Source organism: Microtus oregoni, unplaced genomic scaffold, assembly GCF_018167655.1.
Source record: "Microtus oregoni isolate MIOR12 unplaced genomic scaffold, Mior012 000040F_ref0000088, whole genome shotgun sequence".
Lineage (NCBI taxonomy): Eukaryota > Metazoa > Chordata > Mammalia > Rodentia > Cricetidae > Microtus > Microtus oregoni.
In genome coordinates, this window is record NW_024543207.1 from 22,575,447 (window position 1) to 22,596,236 (window position 20,790).

Consider the following 20,790-nt stretch of genomic DNA (forward strand, 5'->3'; position numbering starts at 1 on the left):
AATGCTGAGGAAGGAGCAACAGCTGCTAAAAGATATTTGTTTATAAATGCTGCTGAACTAATCCAACATAGATATTTTGAATATGGATCTAAGGATATGATACTTTGGAAAGGAGTTTCTTATTTTGTTTTCACAGAGGATGAGACGCTGTTCATTTCTTCTATTCCGATTTGGTATGATGGACCATGCCCTCCTGAAGGGTTGGTGTGAACATCTTCAGAAAATTGCTTCGCTCAACTGCCAACTGAGATGAAACTAGCACACAGGTTATACCATGAAATACCTAATTAACGATGCCCCCATTCAGCAGGAAGCAGTTTGGAGAGAAAAAACTGCGCCCATGTTCTCAAATATGGTTTATAAACGTCCTTTTACATTTAAAGGGGGGATATGATATAGATATGAATAATTTACATTAGTATAGATTTTGCTTTATTGATAGAGATTTAAGGTCAATTTTGTTATATGTATAAGTGTTTCTGATTTTGATTAAGGTATTGTGATAGTGTAGTTCATTTAAATATGTACTGTATAATTAAGAAGTATAGGTTGTTGATGGATAATCATCGATAATAGTAAAGCTTGTAGTCATATTAGTTAGATTTTCTAGATATATAGAGATATATTTTAGATAGACATTCTTCATGTCTTTCAAAGATTACAGAATAGGACATTTAATGTTTTAATAACTGAGGACTTTTCATGACAATGAGACACTCTGCTCCTGGCAGCACCAATCTACTTCAAGAGGAAGATGGGCATCGAAGAGGCACCTTATGGAGTTTGATAGCCATTTGGGCAAGAAACTGCTCTTGCCTGGACTACTGCATAAACTGGACACAGAGAACCCGCAGAGAGAGGACTACTGAACTTGCCTAAGGTGAGATGATCTTTCGGGGTTCCTGATTCATGAAAGAGTCTGCGAGACATTCTGCAGAACACAACAGATAGTGACTGAACTGACTTTGAATTTTCCTGCTTTATGGAAATGTCTGCTGGATACCATGAGCCTGAAGGCTGAAGATGGATGCCCCAACGGTACAAAAGAACTTTGGGTGACTATCCAGGCAGTGAGATGTCTTTGTCATTTCTAGAGTTTGAAGTTTCTTAGTTCTTGTTTACTTAGGTAATATTATATCTTTCTGGAGTCTTTGATGGAGTTAAGAATAGTTAGTTATAGTTATAGTTTTCCTTAGTTATGATAAAGATTATTGTAACTTTTACTTGATAACTGTTTTGTTATATGTAATTTTGCTATGTTAAAGTTAAAGCCTTTTTTTTTGTTTAAACCGAAAAAGGGGAAATGATGGAGGAAGGTCATTGGCTAATAAAGGAACTGCCTTGGCCCATTTTATTGGTTAGAGGATAGGTGGGAGGAGTAAACAGAACAGAACGCTGGGAGGAAGAGGAAGTGAGCTCAGTCTCGACAGCTCTCCTCTCGGGAGCAGACGCCTGAGAGAGACGCCATGCCCCGCTCCCGGGATGAAGCTCCGACCCAGGATGGACATAGGCTAGAATCTTCCTGGTAAGCGCACCTTGGGGTGCCATACACAGATGATTAGAAATGGGCTAAATTAATATGTGAGAAAGAGCCTAGAAGAGAATGGGCCAAGCAGTGCTTAAATGAAAACAGTTTGTGTGTTGTTATTTCAGAGCATAAACTAGCCGAGCAAGTGGCCGGGGTGCTGGGGACGCAGCCCCGCCGCCCTTATTATTACATTTTTACATAGGGAAGACTTCTATATCACTGAATTAATTCCCAAGTTCCTTCAGGATTCTCTTGCCTTCATATGACCTAGCAGTATGTGCCCATGCCCTATCCACTCATCCATGCCTAAATACATCCATGGGTTGTGGAATGAACAAATAATTGCAAGGATCCACTTAGTGTCAATCACAAACATGGTGTAAGAAATTTTAGGCAGTGGTGGTGTACTGGAAAACATTCAATGCCCAGCTCTAAGGAAAAAAATTCTAGATTTGCACTGTTTGTCAGTTTCTTTGATATAAATATTCCCACTATGGCTAATTTAGAATTATTTACATAAGGTCAATCAGACGCCAATATTCTAACAATTGATCTTGGGCAGACTCTCCCCACCCCTGCCTAGACTTTGGGATGGAGTGAAAAGGGCCTGTGTGGTTATTTCAGGGCTAACCTAGCCAGGCATCAGGGATGAACAAGTGGTTTCTTGTAACATGGGGGTAGCTCACAGAGCCATGGATACAGAGCTGGGTGAAGCTGGTCACCGATTGTGATAGAACAAAAGGGTATACTGAGGCTCTAGGCAGACCTCATACAGATTTCCTCAGGGCTCTTTCCCAGGTGTGCAGTAAGCCTGTTAGGAATTATCAGTCCATCCTTTAGTGGGTGGTCTATCTGCAGTCCCCAGGGACTGACTTCTGACTTCTGGGGTTCCATAGTCCAGGTGAGGGAGATAGCCCCTTCTCTCAGAAACCCAGTCCAGTTGAAGAAGATGGGACCTCCCCATGACCATTAGTCCAGGCTGTGTAGATAGGAATCTCTCAGGAACGTTTGTCCAGGATAGATATATGGGGCATATATGCCTGGCTTGTTTTGGGGGACCAGAAGAACAATATGCAGTGATCACTGGATCTTATGGTCCCATATCCACAAATCAATCTAGGAAGCTGAGCCCACCAGGAATCTTACCACTGGGAGCTGAGGTCAGTCCAAGGACTCAGAGTTGAATACTTGCCAAGACAATGTAGGGTGTCCAGGAGCTATCAGACAGCTGTGACCCATTGGAAAGGGAGGGTACAGGAACCAGGGGCCAAGGTTCTGAAAGGGCAAATGCAGTGTGCCCTGGCAAGGTAGGCAGGATCCAGAGTCCTTGCTCTGCTAAGTCCCAGGAGGATAATCTCCTTTTCATATGGAGGTGGAAGAAGAAATGGTCAAATGTGAAAAGTGGAAACCCAGAGCTGGAAAGATGGCTCAGTGTTAAGAGCACATATTGCTCTTGCAGAGGACCTGGGTTGAATTCCCAGCACCGATATGGGTTCAAAACCATCTGTAACTGCAATTCCAAAGGATTTGGTGCTCTCTTATGATTCTCATGGACGTGAAGCATGCACAAGGTATATACATGTATGCAGGCAAAAGACTCTCACGTAAAATGATAAAATATAGAAATATACTAATAAAAATAAAAATATTACATTTAAAATGATGGAAGCCTAAATGTGTGTGTGTCGGGGGAAAGAGCTGCAACCAAAACTGTGGACTCAGCTATGCCATGGTGCACATGTGCAGGTCAGAAGACAATTTCCAAGAGTTGGCTCCTCCCTTCCTGTATGGGTCCTAGAGATCAAACTCAGGTGGTGAGGTAAATCAAGCACATTTACCTACTGAGTAATCTTATCAACCCTACTTTTAATCAATCAATCTTTCTTTCTTTCTTTCTTTCTTTCTTTCTTTCTTTCTTTCCAGGGTTTCATGTGCCCCAGGCTGGCCTTGTACTTGCTATATAGCTGGGGATAATTGAAATTCTGATCCCCCTACTCCCACTTTCCTACTGCTGGATTTTTTTATTTTATATTTTGTATTGATTTTATTGGGCTATACATTTTTCTCTGCTCCCTTACCTTACTCTTCCCCCGCTTCTACCCTCTCCCATGGTCCCCATGCTCCTAATTTACTCAGAAATCTTGTCTTTTTCTACTTCCCATGTAGATTAGATCCATGTATGTCTCTCTTTGGGTCCTCGTTGTTGTCTAGGTTCTCTGGGATTGTGAATTGTAGGCTGGTTTTCTTTCCTTTATGTCTAAAAGCCACTTATGAGTGAATGCATATGATGTATGTCTTTCTGGGTCTGAGTTACCTCACTCAATATGATGTTTTCTAGATCCATCCATTTGCCTGCAAATCTCAAGATGTGATATTTTTCTGCTGTGTAGTACTCCATTGTGTAAATGTATCACATTTTCCTTATCCATTTTTTGGTCAAGGGGCATTTAGGTTGTTTCCAGGTTCTGCCTACAACAAACAATGCTGCTATGAACATAGTTGAGCACACATCCTTGTGGACTGAGCATCCTTTGGATATATACTCAAAAGTGGTATTGCTGGGTCTTGAGGAAGGTTGTTTTCTAATTTTCTGATAAATTGCCACACTGACATCCAAAAGGGCTGTACCAGTTTGTACTCACACCGGCAATGCAGAAGTGTTCTCTTCACCCCACATCCTCTCCAGAATGAGTTGTCATCGGTGTTTTTAATCTTGGCTGTTCTTACAGGTATAAGATGGAATCTCAGTGCCATGGTTCCAATCACCCTGTTGGTCACTCCGTGTTCCTGGAAGTTACTCATCGCTCCCATGGGTAGCTCTGAAATACCCGGGGTCATTTGGGCCTGCTCCCACAAAGGTTGCTTGCTTGGGACTGTTTCTGCTGTGATTCCTGCCTTGAGCCTGCTCCAGTGAAGTTTGCTGGCTCAGGCCTGCTACCTCAGAGGTCACTGATTCATGCCCGGTCCTGCAGAGTTCTCTGGTTTGGGCCTGCTCAGTCAGCGGTGGCTCCCTTGTACCTGGTCCTGTGGAGTTCACTCCCTCAGGCCTGTTTGGTGGAGGTCGCTGGTTCAGGCCTGTTTTCATAGATGTTCCTGGCTTGGGCTCACTCCTGCAGATGTTTCTGGCCTGGGCCCACTCCTGTGGAGGTTCCTGGCTTGGGCCTGGTCCAGCAGAGTTCTCTGGCTCAGTTCTACACCCCTGGAGGTCCCATACTCACGCCTGGACCCACAGAGGTCTCTCCCAACTGCTGGAATTTTAAATGTAAGCCACCATATAGAGTTTATGTGGTATTGGGAATCAAATCCAGGATTTTGTGCATGCGCGAGAAGTACCCTACTTATTTACTGTATCTCCAGCCCTAGAAAAGACTTTTTAAATTAGCTTTAAATAAATGTACACCTAAACTTGAATTGAAAATTGTCAATTTTTATATATTTCATCTGCTTTTCTTATAATCCTCTAGGGCCTTATCTTATTACCTCCCCATCTACCTATCAGTGTGGGCTGTCAAGGTCCAACTCTGCTGGCTTCTTGCTTGAAGCCTCTACATAGTGCTCACTCTGTCCCCCACCTTTTCTTCACCAGAGTAGAATATATCCCACATGTCTGAGGCATTCACACACTCACCAGAAAGCCAGAGGTGCTGTCCAGCAAACAGCGAACACGGCAGATGAAGCAGCGTGTCAAGAAGGCTGCGTACTCTGAGGGCAAGCCCTTGCCCTGTTCCTGGGCCCTGAGCAACTTCCCAAGGATGGTATCGTCTGATAAGATAATTCAAATAATGCAAAATAAAATATGATGATTAGGATGGGAAACAACAGACTAGAGATTTGAGGATAGTGAGTAAGCACATGGAAGAACATGTAACTGACTACGATGAAGTTTGTAAGAAACATGCTACTCTGTTTAAAATAAACATGTCTCCATGGTTTCTCAAGCCTTTGCCATCCCGCACGTCTCCAAGAGATAGTGCTTGGATGGATTTTGCTTTCATTGGCCCTACCCTTAATGGTGTTGGTTTTTAGCACTGATTCATGTGTGACTAAGGTCGGCCACTTAGTGTTGTTTGAGTTGTATAAATGGTATGAAGCAAAGGCACCTTAGGTCTAAGGTGAATTATTCTGTTGGATGTTGAGGTTGGGTGGAAATTTTTCTTTGAATTATTTAAAGTTTCTGTAGGAAACCATCATCTGAATGAACTCCTGGATGAAGCCCAGGACCCACATGCATCCAAATCCACTGTTACCTCCTCCTTATGGAAATACTCTATTTACAGCTCATATTTATTTATCAATTGGGTTCAATGGATTGGTTGGGGAGTGATTTACAGGGTTCTAGTGCACAAAAGATAACTATTGCTGTGGAAGATTTTGTTTTTCAGTTAAATGTGAATAGGTACAAAGCAGATAAGGGGCTTGAGAGAGCTTGTGAAACAAGTGACAAGTTCTTAGGCTCTTAGCGGGTGTTGGAAATACCAAATATGGTAGACCTTGGAGTTTGGATCTTGGATATTTTCCAAAGGTCCATGGACTCCAGCTTATGGTGATGGAACTTATAAGAGTCAGTAAGAGGTGTTAGAGCTTTAGAGGCATGTCCTTGAGAGGTATTATGGGACCCTGTTACAATTTAAAGTGATATGTTTGGGTGTTAACATAACAAGGGATAGAGCTGTGATTATTAATCTTAATTCCCAACTTGATAGGCTCTAGAACAACTCAGGAAACAAACCTCTGGGAGTTTCTAGATTGGATTAATTGTGGAAATAAGACCCACCTGAAATGTGGTCACACCACTCCATGACCTGGGGAATACTAGCATCCATCTCTGCTTCCTAACCGTGGGTGCAGTGTGACCAGCTGCCACATGGTCCTGTTGCCAAGGCTTTTCTGTTATGGTGGGCTATATCTCCCAACATTGTACAGAAATAAACCCTTCCTTTTTTTTAGATTTATTTATTTATTATGTATACAACTTTCTGCCTCCATGTATACCCACACGCCAGAGGAGGTCGCCAGATCTCATTACAGATGGTTTGCAGCCACCATGTGGTTGCTGGGAATTGAACTCAGGACCTCTGGAAGAGCAGACAGTGCTCTTAACCACTGAGCCATCTCTCCAGCCCCAAATAAACCCTTCTTTAAGCTGCTTTTGTAAAGTATTTTGTTGCAGCAACAGCTAAAGTAATTAATACGGATCCAGTTCCTTTTTTTCCTCTCTGAGTTGGATGCCAGATAAGGATTTTGCCAGACACTCCTAGTATAATGTGCTGCCTCTTCCTAAATGTCTAAAAGCAAAGGATCCACAGTTAATAAACTGAACCCTTCCAAACTATGAAACAGAATAAGCTTTTCCTCTCTATGAGCTGAGTATCTCAAGTGTCTGCCATAGTGAAGAGCAGAGGAGACTGGACCAGGCACAATGATGCAAAGGCCCTCAGTAGCCACATAGAGCCTAGGATAGACCAACTTCTTGCTGAAGGAGTCTGGAGAGGAAAGCTCAAGAGAAAGAATTCTGAAGAAATTCCATGTAGATTCAGAGGAAAGCGTAAATGTCATTGAAATTGGCCTACCTGTGTTGGGATGTGGGGACTGCCCAAACATCACCTGTGGAGGGTCCATGGCCCAATGTAGCTGTCTACAGAAGTCCTGTCGGTCATCCACATGGATGTAGTCATAAATGTTTTGGTGCATCACGTCTGTCTGAAATACAGAAGCAGTTGCTTTAGCCTCATCTTGAATTTACAGGTTCTAGTGATTCACATGATCCCCACGTCAATAATTCAAAGACAAGTCACATATGTAAAGAAAAAACTTTGAGAAAAAGGCAGACCTTTTTGAGGTTCCAACAGCCCTCCCTGGAAGGATATGTCTCCATGATCATGTAATTCCAGGGAATCTTCACTCTGTGGCCCCCAGGATCTGGCCTACATGGTGGTATCATCATGCCCTCAAAGCCATAGGCACTTAGTCAGAGTAGTCCTCTTTCCTAAATCAACTCTTGTACTTCATGCCAATTGTGTCATTTACTTCAACCTATTCAGGTCCATGATGTGCCTAGGACCCACCAGATCTTAGCTCTCTCTCTGGTCCTCTTTCCTCTAACCTCCTTAAAGAAAAAGTCAAATTTTTCAGGTACTGGAGTCCTCTGGTAGCTGTCTGGTGGACAGAGCAGAAACTTTGGCCTCATTTTGACTATGACATGTACAGATAACCCATGATCTTGGAGAGGTCTCCTATGACCCTTACCATCCCCATAATGAAGAATCTGGCTTATTATTTCCATTGGGAACCCAGCCTACTAATGCCACCAGGTCCTATAGCATCTCTATAGGACTGGATTCTCATATTAGATCTATTTCTAGGTTTCATCCTTTCCAAATGAATGATTATGATAACTAGAATACTCTTTTCAGATGGGCAAAAGTTCCCTAGTAATCAAGACCTTAGAAACTTGTTACATTTTTAAAATGTAACTAGCAATCTCACCTAGAGTTCATGAAATCCTTCACGTTTTCCACACGTCCTTATCATTGCCTGTAACTTTGTGGATAACCCCTGTGGTACCCCAGATAACAAATAAGATACCTCTGGGAGGTGACAGAAGTGTGTAGTCATAAACATGCACGGGCTCAGTGGCAGGCATATCTAGAGGGAACATTTTTACAAAGGAATGCTCGCACACAGCCCAGAGAGAAGGCAGAGTCGTCAGATACAACCTCTGTCTGGTTAGGGATGTCTAGGGTCAGGGCTCTGGAGGCAATTGTGGTGCTGAGGCACAGAAATCTCTTTGTGGCAGAAATGAACACACCAATCTCCTTTTAGCTTTTTTGCTTCCTTTTTTTAAAAAGAGAGGGGGGGGCTCTCAAAAACAGGTTAGTTATTCCAGGCTGTCCTCTAACTCATGACCTTGCCTCCAGCCCCAACAGGGCAAGAATTACAGGTTTGGTCATCACGATCTCAGTCACCCTAATGAACTGACACTGAAGGATAGCAGAATTTGACCTGAATAGAGAAAATCCCCATTTCAGGAAGCATGATGTTGGAGCCTTTTGGGACACCCCTAAATTATGATTTATACTACGCACACAGGTTGAATCCCATAAGAAAAGAATACTGGATTCTTTGGGATCTATGTTTTCACCCAGTATAACAACTGTAAGACTGGTCTTTGTGTGGCAGCATCATCTTCATGTGTTGGCATTTTATAACATAGCCACTTTTTCCTCCTATCTTTGCCCTGCTATCTCTAGAAATGTCTGTCATTCCCCCTGGTATAAATCAGGAGATAAAATGGTTTTCTCTGACTTGGATGACTGCAGGAATGGTTGTTTTCATAGGTCCAAGGCACTTGTCTCTGAGCAGTGCTGCTTGTGGGTCTGCCTGACTTGCACTATCCCATCTGGTAACCCCCTCCTCTCCTAAAAATGCTATTATAATGGCACATGCCTGTCAATGAAGAGTTTAGAATTAGAGAGCCAGTGTTTGCTCAAAATGTCTTTACTTCCACTGTAATCCCATTAATTGTATAGTTTGATGTGGAGATGGCTGACATCTTCATGATGGTAATGAGTCTTTTGTGTATGGTTTATCTCACCATGTATTTAGACCAGTCAATTTAATTAAAAAATAAAATGTGGGTGTTCTTTAAGTCATTGACCACATTCATCCTGAGTATTTGGTGTTTTTGTTGCTGTTGTGGATGCTCCACCCCAAGCTCCCTCCCCTGGAGTTGCCTCAGTACATACTCTGCTCCTGAGAAAGACACTATCAGCATTAAGGTCCCTCGTGGGATTCCCCTCGTGGTCTCCTCAACTTCCCCTGGGGCCACCCAGGAATGCTTTGCTCAGAATAAACCTGGATTTATTAGTTCATTTTGATTGGCTTATTGCATCAGCACCGGCAGATTCCCATTAACCAGGAATTTAAAACTTAACAGTTTTTACCATGTTCAGGCAGTTCTATTTCGCTATGTGGTTTTAACTAGAGAAACTACTGACCTGGGCACAGTGGGCTCCCGTGATTCCCAGACTGAGGGTGCAAGCAGGTGCTGTAGCACATACATTCTTTTTACCCAGTTTTTGGATGACCCTGAGCTTTGTAGATCTACTGGAGAGTGTGGTTTCCAGTGTCCCCGGGCCTCCCAAGACCCTTATCTATCATCTCTACGTGAATGGGTATATCTAGGTTAACATGAGCTGTGGGCCTGCAGTTAACTGAAACAAAGGACAGACAAGACAGTGGAAGAGACAGCAAAGCCAGAAGGGAGTTCAAAGCAAAGCCATATATTTCCATGACAATTAGAAGAAAGCATGAAATGTTTTTAGATTTAAGAAACAAATTTCTGGCCGGGCAGTAGTGGTATTCGCCTTTAATCCCAACACTAGAGAGGCAGAGTTCATGGCCAATCTGGTCGACAGAGTGAGTTCTAAGACAGCTAGGGCTGTTACACAGAGAAACCTTGTCTTGAAAAAAACAAAGAGAGGAGAGAGAGAGAGAGAGAGAGAGAAACAAATTCCTGTTTTAATAACTAATACCCAGCTGTGGTGGCCCTTGTCCTTCAAAGTTTTTAGAGCAGAACCAAGAGAAGTAATGAGAAAATGTAAGAAGGGGTAAAGATGACACAAAAACTAGACTCTGCTGCCACCAAGAGAAGAAGTCTTTATTTCAGCGTCAAGCTACTACTCATACAGTAGGACACAAAGGCGAGCCTATCTTTTACAAGCTGCTTGACTGGGCAAAGATGTATGCATCTACTAACTGGGCATAGACCATTGGGCTCTGATGTTCTGGTTCACTTGGTGACAACTGCCACAGGTTACTGTGAGGAAACTGAATGAATAAGCTTCATAGGCCTTAATTTTACAGCTGTGCTGATCTGAAGAAGCTAGATGGTATATTCAGGCAGCCCCAGGAAGGAATTGGCTCTTAACTTTTGTAAAGCATTCAATACAAGATGTTACTGAGAGCACAGGCTATTGTAATATTCTTGTGAAATACTTTGAATAAAGTAAAGACAATGGAAACATTTTCTATAATGAAGGAAAAACTGATTTATACTTCTGACAAAGAGAAATAGCAGACCTCTAATAAGTAAAATTCCAGCAAGAAAATTCTAACCTTGAAAATAAGCCACTCCGTACTTCAGTGCCTCTGTCCTCAACCCCCCCAACTCTGTAGCAGACCATCAGTTTGAGATAAAGGGAGGTGGTTTAGGTGTAACTAAGGAGCCTATTCACAGATAAGGATTAAATTAAAATAATTCTGAACATGTAGAAGGTGGCAGGTGTCTCTTTCTAGCTTTGAATGCACACACAAGCAGAAAAGACTATATTGGGGACTATTTTAATATAAGACTCATGCCACCATGTCATGTTCTTATCTGCCTCCATGCCCAAATCCTGCACTGTTAGGACACCAGGACCCGACACAGAGCAGAGGGTCACAGAGTCTGGCAAATGCACAATATATCCATGCTGTAAACAGAGTCACAGTTGGCAGAGTCTACTTTCGGAAATAAAATAGTTCAAGCAGACCTCAGTCTTCCCTGGGGGCTGTTGTCATCTCAGGGAGGAGAGACTGACTCAGTGCTCTTACATAAGGTCTCCTCAGGACTAGGCTCATCTCCAGAGGATGAAAAGTTCCACGTCGTCAGGCCATGGATATTGTACTTGGCCAAGCTGAGGTATCGTGGGCCACTAAGAACAGATGGCAGGGGCACTTTTTATTTGGGTGCCTAGGATTCTTCGTATACATTCTCAGCAGCCCCAGAGGCAGATAGCATTACTGTCAACTGTACTACTGAAGGGAATGAGACATAACTTCTGAGTGGCAGAGCCCAGCCATCCCCATCCTGTCCCACTCAGCTGGTCAACATCATCACTCACTGCATGCCGCCATCCCCTGGGGTCTTCTACATGGCTTCCGTGCCAGCCTAAATCCAGCAATGGAGACTGTGGAAGAAATGCTGCCCAGGGGCAAAAATGACAATGTACAAATGACACCAAGGATAGGTGAAGTATCATATCAAGATAAGTTCTGATAGTAACAGTATGCTTAGTTTTGAGGGACTCTGGCTTTCAGCTCAGGTGACAGTAAGTTAAACTATGAGGTGTGTATAAGAAATAGCCATATTATTTTAATTCTTGTAAACTATTAAATTAATTTTAAATCAACATTATACATCACATAGTAAATCTTTTTATCGTCTATCCTTCTATCTGTCTATATCTGTCTATCAGATCTCTCTCTCTCTGTCATGTGTATGTGTGTGTATGTAGGCTACAGAGTGAATACAAAAGTATTAAAGAGGCCACAGAAAAATTTAAGGAGTTTAAAAAGGCATTATTGAAGGCAGAAGCAGAGGCAAACTTCTGATACAGATAGAAAGAAAATTTCTTCAGTGCATAAAAATATTAATAACCCAATTTGAGAGCTGTTGAAGGTGTATAGGGCCAGAGAGTTATCAAATGGGACGGTGCTCTGAATCTGAGGGCTGAGAGTAGAGTCTCAGCCCAAGTCCCTGGGTCTCCAAGCACCACAACACTCCACAGAAGCTGACATGCTGTCTAAGACAAAGCTGAGTCATGTGATATCAAAAGCTTGAACTTAAACAGTCTTAAGCTTTGAAGACAATACACATTTACAAAGGTAATGGAATCCACATTTAATATATTTTTGCTTCATTTACCTGATGGAAGCCCAGATAGTCCACAATTGTTGCTGAAGCATAAAAGATCATCCCTTCTGCACTCACCACCAGAGCGAAGCCATTGAGAGACTAAGAGAGAAAAACAATAAATAAAACCAAGTTGGCTTACCCAAAATGAAAAGAACAAGAGGTGGTTAGTTCTGAATAACTACCCAACATTTCTCCTGTTTCGTATGACCTCTAGAAGCACTGACATCAACTTTCTATCACTTGTTTTGTAACAGTTCCCCATTAACAGGAGACCAAGGAAGTCGGCCATGTTTGTGAGTTTAAAGACTTAGTTAGATCTCTCTCCTGGGGATACAGTATACATGTTTAATGAAATAAAACATCACTGGACTGACATAATGAGGCATCATCCCAAGAGGAAGCAGAAGGGGACCTTTCTCTCCATTGTTCAGCTTTCTGTATACTATTTTGAAAAATGTTCAGCTTTTCTAAGAATTGTGTATACAGTCTCTCCTAATTTTGGTGTCTAGCAAAAAAAAAATCCAATCCAGACCCTTCCCCATCATCTTGACCTACTTGTTTATGACAAAAGCAATGTATTCTTGAAAGTCTGGTTTACCTTAGAAATCATCCAACTTGGGCACATTTGGGGGCTAAATCAGCCACAAACCACAATCCTAGAGAACTTAGACAACAATGAGGACACTAAGAGAGACTTGCATAGACCTAATCTACATGGGAAGTAGAAGAAAAAAAGATCTCCTGAGTAAATTGGGAGCATGGGGACTTTGGGGGAGGGTTGAAGAGGGGAGGGGAGAGGCAGGTAGGGGAGCAGAGAAAAATGTAGAGCTTAATAAAAATCAATAATAAATAATAAAAGAAAATAATAATAAAAGAAAAAGGGAAAAAGAATTTGACTAGAAATAGAATGTAAAGAAAATTTTTAATTATTTTAAATATGACTTCAACAACTTAACTTTGATATGAAAGTACCATAAAAAATAAAGTTACAAATCAATATTATTTTTGAGGGCTGATGTAAATGCACTAAATAACAGTGCATTTCACATTAAGAAACAATGACCGGTTTGATCAATGATCAAACCGTGAACCCAAGTATATTTGCTTCAGTCATATGTTTGGCTCATTATTAGTAAATCTACTAATATAATATATTTCTAAGGACAAATACCTGAGTATCCTTTATAGAAATAAAGAAGCCTTCAATAAGCTACTCATTCCTAATTTTTTAAAAAAATTTCATAACGTGGTGGAAGCAGTTATGGTGGTAGTAATGTGTGCATTACTCTTTAGGCGGCAACTTACTTAAAGGGAAAAAATTCCAGGTGTCTTCAGTAATATCAACAAACGAAGCGAGGGTGACTGCTATAACCTGTATCAGGGCAGAGAGACTATGACTCAAGTATGATCTGCTTCTTGGTTTCATACAAAAGTTTCAATGACACCGTGAAACTTACTCTGTCTACAGACTTCTCACTGTGACAGTGGAGCTTGGTAGTCAACCCACAAGTTGCCCAAGTTGTATGGATGGGGGGGAGGGAGGAAGGGAGGAAGTGAGGGAGGAAGGGAGGGAGGGAGGGAGGGAGGGAGAGAGAAAGAGAGAGAGAGAGAGAACTAGCTAGGAATGGCCTAGGCTTTTGAAACCTCAAAGCCGGCTCCCAGTGGCAAACCTCATCTAACATATCCTAATCTTTCCCCAAGCAGTTCAGCCAACTAGGAAACTAGCATTCAAATATATGAGCCTATGTGGGCCATCCTCACTCAAACCACCACAGTATCTGAAGTGGGAAAGTATCCATCCATGACTCATAAAAAGGCTCAGGCTCCAAAGGATTCCCCTTCTCCAGGTAAACTCTCAAACACAGTACTAGTAACTTCCATGTAATAAGCACCCTAACACCATAAAAACAGAACCAAAACAAGAGATTGCATCGCTCAGTATGAAACATACCACACAGTCTCTTTCAGACTGGTTCTGGGGTTTGAACAGATCAATGAACCAGACAGGAAATCCTGACACACACCCAAGTTCACAACAGACAACAAACACCTAAAGAAGCCATCCCAAACCATAGGTCAAAGCTAGGTTTAATAAACAGTGCTTTTGCCAACCCTAAAGTGGCTCCCTTAACTAAGAATTGTGGTTCCGTGCTCCCCTGTCCAACCTTCCTTTATCCCAATCCTCCTGTTTTCCCAAGGCCCGACCTCCTTCCCTTCTAACTTTTCTCTCCCCATCTCCCCTTACCCCCATCCCACCCCACCCCCAAGATCCCAACCTGACCCTAGAGGGGCTCCCAGGTGCCCAAGCCGAGGTCCCCAGTTAGTTCCTTGGGCAGTTGAGGATAGGGAACCTGAAATGACCCTATCCTAGAGCAATACTGACGAATATCTTGCATATCATCATAGAACCTTCATCTGGTGATGGATGGAGATAGAGACAGAGACCCACACTGGAGCACTGGACTGAGCTCCCAAGGTCCCAATGAGGAGCAGAAGGAGGGAGAACATGAGCAAAGAAGTTGGGACCACGAGGGATGCACCCACCCACTGAGACAGTGGAGCTGATCTATTGGGAGCTCACCAAGACCAGCTGGACTGTGACTGAAAAAGCATGGGATAAAACTGGACTCTCTGAACATGGCGAACTATGAGGGCTGATGAGATGCAAAGGACAATGGCACGGGGTTTTGATCCTACGTAATGTGATGGCTTTGTGGGAGCCTAGCCAGTTTGGATGTTCACCTTCTTATATATGGACGGAGGGGGGAGGTCCTAGGTCTTACCACAGGGCAGAAAACCCTGACTGCTCTTTGGACGGGAGAAGGAGGGGGAAAGGAGTGGGGGGAGGGGGAGAAGGGTGGGAGGAGGGGGCGTAAGGTGGGAGGAGGGGGAGGGAAATGGGAGGCTGGGAGGAGGTGGAAACTTGTTTTTTTTTTCTCCTTTTCTCAATAAAAAAATAAATAAACAGTGCTTTGAGAGAATTAAATTTATAAAATATATAAATATATTTATTTATATTAAATAAATAAAAAGGGAAAATTAGAGAATTTGTTATTGCTACTTTTTGTTAATTTATCAGTTAGACAATTTCTTAGTGTTTCCTCCTTACATGTACTCTAGATGGTTTGTCATTTTCTCCTGTTGCTATACATCACTTGTTCATTGAATAGGTGGCTTGATCTACATTAGGTTTTTTTGGAATGTTTCGCTATTTGTCACAGGGAAGGGTACGTTAAAATGTTCATTTAAGTTGTATCTATCAGCACTGGCTTCCAGGACTGTCTATACCTTATGGACCTAGTTGGCTGTCTTCCCATAATTTTCCCTACCTGGGATGGCTGAGTTGTGTCTTAAAAGGAAATATCAAATGTCATAATTCTTTTAAAATTTCACTTCTAAGCCGGGCAGTGGAGGCACATTCCTTTAATCCTAGCACTCGGGAGGCAGAGGCAGGCGGATCTCTGGGAGTTCAAAGCCAGCCTGGTCTATAAGAGCTAGTTCCAGGACAGGCTCCAAAGCTACAGAAAAACCCTGTCTCGAAACAAACAAACAAAAATAATAATTTCACTTCTATACTCCCACACAGAAAGAACTATTTGGCCACTCAGGTAGAGGTGTAGGCAGAGCCTGGGAAACCTTGCATCTTGGTACAGGAGCCAGTCTGTGCTACATTCTACCTGCAAAAAGAGGATACTCATGGAGTCAACAAGGGAAGGATTATCTAAGATCCTGACCCATTGGAGTATCTCCAATGTTTTTCAGAGCTGATTAACATTGTGATGTTATAATTATAGATCTTGAGAACACTGCTTCACATAAACATGTATTATAAAATTGCAGAATTGTGTTTAGAGTAATTTTACAAATTCTGTCCTAATCCGATCCCAAATCAAAATGCATCTAACATTTAACATTTTTTTTCTGTTTACACACAATGTGTGTGTGTGTGTGTGTGTGTGTGTGAGAGAGAGAGAGAGAGAGAGAGAGAGAGAGAGAGAGAGAGAGCACTCGCATGCAGAGGTCAGTCTTCCTTGGTAACGCTGTTTCATTTTTTTGAGACAGGGTCTCTCTCCGAGACTTGAAGCTTAAGCTCACTGTACTGGCAGGTTTTGTGTGCCAACTTGACACAAGTTGGAGTTATCAGAGAGAAAGGCACCTCAGCTGAGGAAATGCCTTCATGAGATTCAGTTGTAAGGCATTTTCTCAAGTAGTGATCAATGGGGGAAGGCCAAGGCCATGGTGGGTGGTGCCATCTCTGGGCTTGTGAACCTGGATTCTATAAGAAAACAGGTTGAGCAAGCCAGGGGAAACAGGCCATTAAGAAGCAGCCTTCCCCACTCGATGGCCTCTGCATCAGCTCCTGCCTCCAGGTTCCTGACCTGACTTCCTTCAGTAATGAACAGCAATATGGAAGTGTAAGACAAATAACCTTTTTCTCTACAACTTGCTTTTTGGTCATGGTGTTTCATTGAAGCAATAGAAACTCTAACTGAGATACTCACCATTTTGACTATGCTAATTGGCCAACAACCTCCCAGGATCTGACTATCTCCACTTTCTCAATATTGGAATTAGAAGCACACATGGCCATGCATAATGGCTTTTACATGGGTGATAGATATCTGAACCCAGGCTCTTTTTGCTTCCACAGTTAAGTCATCAGCTCAAACAGCACTATTAAAAATCAAACATTCTAACACAATACAATCCACAATACTAATCTGATATTTATATGCTGAGAAATGACAGCAGGAAATATTAAAAGTTTTGTTTTCTGTAAATAAAACTCACACTCTGTAAGAGCAGAAAACTCTATTATGTATAATAAAAAACACTGCAATTTGTAACATACAATAGTTTCAATAGGAGCCGAGGTGTTTGAGGCAGTGTTTGTTGGTGCTGTGCAGCACGACGCATATACAGTGAAACATGTAAATATTGCATTCAGAACCAACGCTGCCGTGGAGGTGTGAGATGCAGGAGAAGACAGTGCCACCAGAAATAGCTCAAGTTCATTACATGTCTGGTATTCGGAATCCTTTTACTGTAAATGTTTAAGGACTTTTACATTCAGTTACATGACTCCGATGCAGAGTTGCAACCCATAGTAAGATTCTAGATGTTCCTTTTGTATGTGTTTATTTTATTTGTATACCCTGGTGTTTATGTTGGAGTCAGAGGACAGATTTCAAGAGTCAATTCCTAGGACCACAGGGTAGAAGGAGACAACTGACTCTTGAAATCTGCCTGCCCCTGGCTCCTGAGTGCTGAGATTAAAGGTGTGCACCACCACCACCACCATCAAGCCGTTTTAACCATTTTTAAGAGCACAGCACAGCATAGCACAGCACAGTACAGCACCATGGCATTCAGCACAATTCACAGTGTTATGGGATCACCATCATCTCAAGTACTCTTTGCCCCCAGCCTTAGCCCCCCTATAATCTGTCTGTACTGATTTCATCCTTCTGGGGACACATAAGTGAACGCACACAGCATTTGTCCTTCTGAGACTGGGTTATGTCACTGGGCACAACAATCTCAAAGTCATCTACCTTGCAGTACGTGTCATACACTCCTTTCTTGCCCTCTGGCAGCCATCATTCTACTCTCCCCTTCTATGGATTCCACTTTTTCAGACTCCACAGAAAAATGAGGTCATGCAATGAATTTCTCTTTTATCTGGATTATTTTACTGAGCAATCTTTCAGTTTCACTCATGTTACTGCAAATGGCAAGCCTGCCTTCTTCCTACACCTGAATTAATATTCTATTGTATAGATGTGCCACATTTTAAAACCTGCTCATCTGCTGATGGATATGTGGGCTGTTTCCATTACTTGGCTATTCCAAATAGTGCTGCAGCAAACATAGGAGCACAGTATTTCTTTAACATAATGATCTCATTTCTTTTGGATACACACTCTTCAGGAGGATTGCTGGGTCATATGGTAACTCATTTTTAGTCTTTGGAGGAACATCCATACTTTTTTTTCTGCAATGACTGAACTTGAATTTGATCACTTGGACAAAGTGACATTCATAAGTGAGTTTGATCTGTACCTAGTGATGGTTAGTAAGTAAGCACTCTTTATATCTATTAATTTTTTTATATCTTCTTCTGAGAAATGTCCTAGGTCCTTTACATATTTTATTTTATTTATTGGTTTTTCAAGACAGAGTTTCTCTGGATAGCCCTGGCTGTGAAGACCATGCTGGCCTCAAACTCTGAGATTTGCCTGTCTCTGCCTCTGAGTGCTAGGATTAAAAGTGCATATTTTAATCATTTTTTGATAGTTGAATCTCATATTGTTTAAACATTAACCCCTTATTGTATGTATGTTTTGCAGATACTTTCTTTCATTCTGAAATCTGTCACTTCACTCTATTGACTGTTTCCTTCACTGTGCAGAGGATTTTACATTGACACAATCCTCTTTCTCTCTTTTTCCATTCGTTTGTTCACAGATACTTGGGTGACTCCTCTTTCTGACTTGGTGAAGAGGGCTTCTGCGACTGTGGGTGTGAGTTGTGCAGGCCTGTTGGAGAAGGAAGGTATGGAGGTGTGAGGGTCCATCTGACACGTTGCTCTTCCTGCAATCCAGTGGGGTAAAAGAACGTTTAGAAACTTGCAGTGAGGCTTGAATGTTACTCTGCTGCCTTCACAGCTGGCAGGCATTTCACAAAGGGGTATCTAGTACTTCTGATCCACATTTCTTGTGTGCTGTCTTCAAGAATTTTGCTTGGGAAATTCCAGAGGTTTTGTTCTGCCTTCATTTGTTCCCAGTGGAGAATATGCCCAAGTTTGGAAGCCCCTCTATCCTTCTAGGTACAGCCCAGCGGGGTCTGGGCACAGCTCGGCTGGGTGAGACCAAAGCTGAGACTGTGGAAGGGTGGAAAGCTGGTGACAGAATATTTAGGGTGACTTGGTAAGCTCAGTCCAGCCTAATGTTCAGGTCGTAGAGCTATCATCTCCACTCAGTCCATGCCTTAGGGACAGTCAGTTCTGTTCAGAATGGGGAGACCCAAATCACTACAACATGCACTGTTGGCTGTTGTCCACCATCCAACCTACAGGCCACTGCAGCCCCCTTCTAGACAGAGATGAGAGTGATACGGGGGTGCACGTAGGGGCGGTTAGTGAATAAGGCATCAGCATTGCATGAGAGCTTAGGCTAATTATGAGAGCAAAACCAACAGGGCGATAAGTAGGTAAAATATGGAAGGTAATGCTCTCAACTCTGATATACGGCCATTCCAGGCAGCAATCATGGTGTTTTGGGCATCTTTTCTCTCAGGTGAGCGGCAGATTGCAGCAGGCTAAGTCAGCATATGTCCTTAGTATTGAGCCCACTGGGCAGACAGAGTTCAGTTGTGCTTCCCAGATCCTGCAAAAGCTTTTCCCAGCCCAGTGCTTGCCACGTACTCATGATGTCCTACTAATAATAGTTCAAAGACCAAAGAAAATTTTCAAGACTTGAGTATATAAAACGTCTTCTTAAAAAAGATTTTATGAGATTAGTCACAAGCAAAAACAATCTTAATTTTAACTCACAAGGAAGGATTTTTTTAAAGACCATAAAAAGCTTTTTGTGGGATCATATGGATTCAATATCAGATTGACTTTCTGGTCCAGAATTGTCATGCCAAATTCTTTTACACATGTGGAACCATCTTTCAAATATGCATCATGAATGCTTTTTTTCTTTTTCTTTTTATTCCTACAAACTCCTCCCCCCAAACAAAAAACAAAACAAAACAAAACACCCATGGTACATGGAAAATGAGATCATTTTTCCAAGTGGAGAAAAAAAAGGATTTAGCCCTAAGGTTAAAGACTACATTTTTAAAGGAAAAAAAAAATCACATCTATGTTTAATTACTGAAAGTCATAACATGAAGCAACTGCCACTAAGGATGGTGATCAGCACAGGCAAGGGTCAGTGGTCTGATGGCCCCTCAGCTCCGCCCTGGCATTCCTCCCACCCTCTACACACAGGGAGGCCAGCACTTTGAGAAGCTGTACTTCCTTTGGCGAACTCTGACTATCTTGATTTCTTCCAGTCCCATGGCAGGAAGATAGCGAGCCTGTACTTCAAAGATTATTTTTGTCAAGGTCACCACAGAGGGAAAAAGAAAAAAAAAAAAGAGGGAAAAAGGAACAATTCTCAACAGCTCCTCTCATCTCTCCCCCTTGGCATTAGGGGAAGTTGGAGCAAGTCACTCCCCCTGGGAGTTCGCTGCCATGGTTACTGCACAGCAACAGGCTCCTAGTCACGCGAGCAGCACCAGGCAGGCATTGGGGCAGCTGGCTGGGCTTCCTGGAGCCAGATCACTCGCAGGGGCTGCGGCATGGAACTTGCGTGCGTGCAAGTACTGTTCTAGCCGGGGGAGTGGAATAAATGGCTGTTTATAGATGCCACAAATAGTAAACTCAGCCTTGAATTTCTTCCATGAAGCAGCTAGAGCACTTGAAGCAGTTCCTGAGAGACCATGCTAACTGTGGCTGCAGAGACAACAGGTGTGGATAGCCCTGGGACAATCACACTCACTCCACTAACTCTCAGCAACCCCTTCCTGTGTT

The 20,790-nt window shown here is 42.5% G+C and overlaps 1 protein-coding gene across 1 annotated transcript in view; it reads right to left on the bottom strand.

Moving 5' to 3' along the window:
- Positions 1-20,790, bottom strand: part of Ahrr (aryl-hydrocarbon receptor repressor) — an 81,657-nt gene that overhangs the window by 10,099 nt on the left and 50,768 nt on the right. Inside the window, exons 6-8 of the mRNA XM_041632236.1 lie at positions 12,216-12,305; positions 7,099-7,228; positions 5,157-5,290 (exon numbers count right to left, since the gene is read on the bottom strand). Of these exons, the coding sequence (XP_041488170.1) occupies positions 5,157-5,290; positions 7,099-7,228; positions 12,216-12,305 (354 nt within the window). The remainder of the gene's footprint in view (positions 1-5,156; positions 5,291-7,098; positions 7,229-12,215; positions 12,306-20,790) is intronic.